Source organism: Cavia porcellus, unplaced genomic scaffold (assembly GCF_034190915.1).
Source record: "Cavia porcellus strain 051 isolate PalLab524CR breed Dunkin Hartley unplaced genomic scaffold, mCavPor4.1 scaffold_32, whole genome shotgun sequence".
NCBI lineage: Eukaryota > Metazoa > Chordata > Mammalia > Rodentia > Caviidae > Cavia > Cavia porcellus.
Window position 1 is genome coordinate 16,471,501 of NW_026947515.1, and position 6,000 is coordinate 16,477,500.

Sequence of the window (6,000 nt, forward strand, 5' to 3'; positions counted from 1 at the left end):
GTCATGAGTTCAATCACAAAAATAAACACAGCTCCAAGTTCTATGACCAAACCCTGTGTTGATGGATAATTATTTATTTTAATTAATTAATTTTATTTATTTATTTATTTTTGTCTTTTTGAGACGAGGTCTTGTTATGCAGTTCAAGCTGGCCTTAGGCTCACTTTGTAGCTTAGGCTGCTCTTGAGTTTGCCACAATCCACCTGCCTCAGCCTCCCAAGTGCTGGGATCATAGGAGTGCGCCACCACGCCTGGCTTCGTTTATTGTTTTGGTTTTTTTTTTGAGACACAGTCTCACTGGGTACTTCAGGCTGGCCTTGGGCTCATTATGTAGTCCAGGCTGGCCTCCAGCTCACTGCCAACTCCTGCCTTAGCCTCTTGAGTGCTGGGATTACAGGTGTGTATCACCATGGCTGGCTTTAATTTTTTTCTTTTGAACTGTTTCCAATATAACACACATAAGGCAATGTCAGGAACCCCTATGCTGCACCTATCACCCATCTTCTACAACGGTCAGCTCATGACCAATTCCATTTCATCTTATTCCTTCTGTCATGGCTATGGCTTGATCTCACCTTGCAGTTGAATCCTTACTGTGAGGCATAAATGGGGTGAACACAATCTCACTGTGATGTTTGGAGGCCTCTGGAGCTGACTAGGTTTCAGTACGGTCACCAGACTCAGACTGTTGGAGACTGAGCTATGTAAGGGTTAAACTGCTGACCGCCGTGCTCTAGAGACAAGGGTTAGCTGGAGGACACAGGCTCTCACTCCATTTCTTAAGTAACTTCTCTCTTTTTTTTTTTTTTTTTTTTTTTGTCTTTTTGAAACAGGGTCTTGCTATGCAGTTCAGACTGCCTTGAGCTCACTTTGTAGCCTAGGGTGGTCTCAAATTTACAATGATCCTCCTGCCTCAGCCTCCCAAGTGCTGGGATTACAGGTGTGAGCCACCACGTCCAGCTCAAAACACTTCTTTTCACTGGTGAAATATATTGCTTGGAGTAGTCTTTGCACTAAACCTCTCAAGGCCCTGCTCAGTTCCTGCCCCATCTCAGTATCCCACTGCTGTGTTTGGAATAGATATGCATGCTCCAGAGAGACCTGACCTTCCCAGACCTCCACACCATTTTACTGGTCCCTTTTATTTAAGCCTTCGCAGTAACTCATTTTAGGAGATTTGATGCTAGGCCAAGCCACCGATATGGGTCCCCGCAATCGAATCTGGTAGCTTCATGAGACGAGGGAGACCAGAGGACACACACAGGTGTGCTGCTTGTTCCCTGCCAGGTGACACCTGGTGTCCTCTGAGGATGCTACCAGCAAGATGCTCCTGGTCCCAGGCAGCACTTGAGAATGGTGAGCTGAAGCAAACCGATTTCTTTTTCTCAAATGACTGAGTCTGCAGAAACCCAGCTGAGACATTATTTTTAAAGCAAGTCCCAGCTCCACATTGTTTTGTCCATAAAGTTCAATACTGAAAAAGAGAAAAGCCGCCCCTGACAGCCTGGAACCGGCCTGTCCTGGCGAGGTTTGGTGCTTTGCTCTGGAACATGAGTGATTCCGTAGGCCACCAACACCACGCCTGGCCACGCCATGACAGTGAGGCGTGGACACAAAGTCAGGACCCCTGCACGGTCACACCAAACACAGGGAAAGACAGGAATGTCCAGCCACAGAACTGGCCTCGAGTTCCCCCAGTGTGGGGAACCACCCAGATGACTCTCTTTGAAAAGAAGAGCAATTATCTCCAAGTATCAATATGTACAGAGCTGACTGGGCTGTTTGTCTTGTCAACTGGCTTTAAGCAATGTACATTGGGCTGGCTGAGGAGCTGGTATGTCATCTCTGAAGCAAAGTGACAGTGACTCCCCAAATATGAGGTTGAGCCAGGCGGGATGGAGAGCCGTGCTCCACACCATCAGCTGGGACCAAACCTCGAGAAAGACGCTAAAGGATTGTACATCAGGACAAAAGGATCGTACATCAGGACTGAAGCTCTGACCCCAGATTATTAGAAACCACCTCAGCTGTGTTACGCAGATCTCTCTCTCTGCACTTCTTGCTCGCTGCTTACTGCAGAGTCAGTGACCTCAGACTCCTACCTAACCCAGCTGGCTGTAGTCACGCATTTCCTGCCACTCTCCCTGTCACTTCTCCCTGAGCCACTCCCTCATGGGGAATTAATAAACTCGGTTTGGGCTCTGGGCGAGGCCTTTGCTCTGATGAACCTCCATCTTGGCTGGAGCCCCCTTGGTTCCCCTTAACTACATATCTATGTCTCAGTGTCTTTATTCTCACCTTGGGTTGCACTGGAGGTGGTAGATTGGAATTAACTTGCTAGAATTCCAGTAACTTCTCCATGGGATTACAGATATAAACCTTCCTGAAGCACAGCAAGGATGGGAAAGGGTTCTCTACACCCCAGAATGGTGGACAGGAGCCACAGCCACTCCTTTACCAACCGCAGTGTGAAAATTATACAAAATGGAGTCATTCCTGTCATACCTCACTAACATGGAGTCCAGGGGCCAGGAGGCCAGGAGGAAAAGCACGCAGGTCACAGAACTGTCTCCTAAGACCAACCCCATGAAGCCACTGCCATAACTAACATGCTAATACTGATTTTTCTTAGCATCTACTTTGAAACAATCAGCCCTGAGTTTAAGAATAGTTTTATCAGGGGCTGGGGATTTAGCTCAGCGGCATAAGCGCCTGCCTTGCAAGCAGGCAGTCGTGAGTTTGATCCCCAGTACCGATAAAAAGGAAAAAGACAAAAAAAAAAAATAGTTTTACCTATCATGTAGCCACTCACCACAGCAGCCCACCAACTCCCCTTTCAGGCCACAAGTGCCAAGGTTGAGGCAGGAGGACCACTGCAAGTTCCAGGCCAGCCTGGGCTACAAAGTGAGTTCAAGGCCAGCCTGAACTGCATACTGAAACTCTATCTCAAAAGAAAGACAAAATAAAGAAAAAGACAAAAAACAAAAATAGCAACAACAACAATAAAAAATAATCACCTTAGTGTGTAGCACACACCCAGTAATCCCAGCACTGTGGTAGGCCCAGGCAGGAGTGACACAAATTTGGGCCCAGCCAAGGCAATTTGGTGATTTAGCCAGACCTTACCTGAAACTAAAAAATAGAAATGGGAATGTTGGGAATGTAGTTCCCTGAGAAGACCCTGAGCTTCATCCCCAGGAGCAGGAAAGAAAAGTAAACTAAAAGCAAAACTTCATGGAACTTTTCTTTTTCCCTGGTAGAACTCCAACCTTTTTTTTTTTTTTTTGTCTTTTTCATTTTTTTATCAGTACCAGGGATCAAACTCGTGACTGCCTGCTTGCAAGGAAGGTGCTTATGCCACTGAGCTAAACCCCCAGCCCTGCTCCAACCTTTCTTTTTTCCCTCTGACATCCCAGTCTACCCCGGCTTCTGCTAAATCCCTAGCCCCCAAGAACTTCTTTTTTACATCATGTTAAGATTAGATCTTCTAAGTAAGACACAAAAAATAGGAGCCATAATCAAAAGATTGAAAATACTGACTACTCTAGAACCTAAAAACTTTACTATGGCAAAATTAAAAGTCAAGTGACACTTAGAAAAAAACACTTAAACCATAAATAAGACCAAAGGATTTTAAATAATACATAAACCCAAGGAAATTCGATAAGAGACAGCTCTAGTAAATGGGCACATAGTACGAACAGGTAATTCTCGAAGACACGCAAGGGGCTGGTAAATGCAGTACCGCAGCCACCAGCAGATGGCGTGGGTGAGGCACATTTACATTGCTCCCAAATACCCTCGACTGCCCCCACTGTTTGATCTGCGTTATCAATACTTCCTGGTCTTTCATTGATTTCAGCTTCAAAGCAAGACCGCAGGTCCCTCTCCAACCAGACAGCTCCTCCTGAGTTTCCTCCGCCTAGGAATGCTGGACCTTTCGTGGCCAGTGAACATGAAAAAGACCCTCAGCTTTACAGGTGACAAGGCCACTGCAGATCGAATCACTGCAACAGCGGTCTTCACTCATCTTATTGGCATAAATGTCCTCGCTGATTGGACGTGGGGTGGGGCGGTCACTCGCCGTGACCACGTGTCAGGGCAGCCTGGCCTGGCCGCAGCGCAGCCCTCGTGACAACTGAAGCGTATAGGTCCTTCCACCTGGCAGCCTCACTTCTAGGATTTTACCCAACAGAGAGCGCTCGACCCTCCTATCCCCACCAAAGATGACTCTGCAGCAATGTCTGCTGCCCTCGGTTCATATCACAAGAAAAGTGGGGCAGTCAGTAAGGACACAGTCAAATAAAGCATGGCTGAGAATTATTCTTTTCCTTCCAAATCCATGTTATTTCAAGGAGAAAAGGAAAGAAAAACTAAAACATCTTTTCAAAACACCTCAATCAGGGAAGGCTGAGTATCAGTAAGTATAATACAGCTGTCAGAATGAAAAAAATCTGCATTTGCTACTTAAGAAGCTATCTACCATATGCTATTAAAAATGCCTGTAATCCCAGCACTCGGGAGGCTGAAGCAGGAGGATCACTGTGAGTTCAAGGCCAGGCCGGGCTACACAGTGAGTTCAGGGCCCGTCTGAATACATAGCAAGACCCTGTATCAAAAAACAAAGTAGAACAGCTGGGGATATAGCTCAGCTCAGCGGCATTAGCACCTGCCTGGCAAGCAGGAGGTTGTGAGTTCCATACCCAGCGCCAAAAACGAAAAACAAGAATGAAACAAATAACCCCACCAAGTGAAACAGGACTGTATGGTGTTGTCCTTCTGGAAACGGAGAGGGATGTGGGATTGGAGGAAGGGCAACAATGCTTTGATTTCATATAGGGCTAATGACAAGGGTCGCCTCCACTCTCCGTCACGTCACAGACGAAAGAAATTCTGTGTAAAGTAGCGACACTGTGTGTCCCGCCATCTGGCAGCTGGTAAATGGTGGGTCCAGGGTCTCTTGCTGATAGACTGTCTCCCAGTGTACACTGCTAATATTGCTTGAATCATTACTCTGAGATTAGAGGTTCATTGAAAAACAAAATGCCACAAATTAGAAAAATTTTATTCTAAAAGTCTCAGTGCTTTGTTATCAAATCTCAGAGGAAGAAAACTAAACGCTCAACCTCTGTCCCTAAAATCTTTAGTTGTTCATCTAAAGGCTTAGAAAAACTAGCTGGGCGTAACTAGCTCTGCAGGGGCTGAGGCAGGAGGATTGCAAATTCAAGGTCAGCCTGGGTAGTTTAGAGGAGTCCTTTCTCAGCATAAAATAAAAAGGACTGGTTGGATTCAGTCTCCAGCACCATAAAATAAAGAAAAGCCGAATACAAATTATCAATGGATACTCATATTTCATTAAAAATGGCTTTAAGGAGAAAGAAGTAAATGAAACTTACCTTTTGGATTTTTCATGGTTTTACAACCCAGTAGAGCTTTTGAAACTGAAAAAGAGAGAGAAAAAAATAGAAAAAAAAGAAAGAAATGTGAGAAAGCTTGCTTTCCAGCTTCTGGTTTGGACAGTCAAGGCTCCAGATGGTCAGTGGGCATACATGTGAGCGAAGAAAAGACACCCCAGAAGAGCAGTTTGTTCCAGCAGCCCCGCATTCTCCCGAGCGAGGTCGGGGCGCCGCGTGCAGTGGTGAGGTGCCCGACAAACTTCCTCTTCTTAAGCAAGTTAAAAGAATTTCGTCCTGTGCGCATGCTCTGACCACTTGGTGTGATGGCCCTGCGTGTTCCTCTGTGATTTCTTGTAAGAGAAAAATGTGTTAAGATGCACGCGACTCAGGCTTGCTGGGGATTCGGACGGGACAAGAGAAAAGAAAGGAAAACTTCGTCTGCTACCTTCATGCAACACTATCTATTTAGCTCTGCTCCTCTGCTCGGCCTGTGATCTGGTGAATGAGTGTGATCTGCTAATTACAAATTATAGCTACATCCCCAGATTTTTAAAAGCTTTTTTTTGGTTTTGGAGACAAAGATTCATTACAAGTTCAGGCTGGA

General features: G+C 45.8%; 1 protein-coding gene across 4 annotated transcripts in view; it reads right to left on the reverse strand.

Annotated features, from left to right (window-relative positions):
• Positions 1–5,713, reverse strand: part of Milr1 (mast cell immunoglobulin like receptor 1) — a 30,777-nt gene extending 25,064 nt beyond the window's left edge. For all 4 annotated transcript variants that reach the window (XM_063242433.1, XM_063242432.1, XM_013148388.2 and 1 more), the window contains exons 1-2: positions 5,550–5,713; positions 5,397–5,441 (exon numbers count right to left, since the gene is read on the reverse strand). In XM_063242433.1, the coding sequence (XP_063098503.1) occupies positions 5,397–5,441; positions 5,550–5,700 (196 nt within the window). In that variant the 5' untranslated portion in view covers positions 5,701–5,713. The remainder of the gene's footprint in view (positions 1–5,396; positions 5,442–5,549) is intronic.
• Positions 5,714–6,000: the final 287 nt, after the last annotated feature.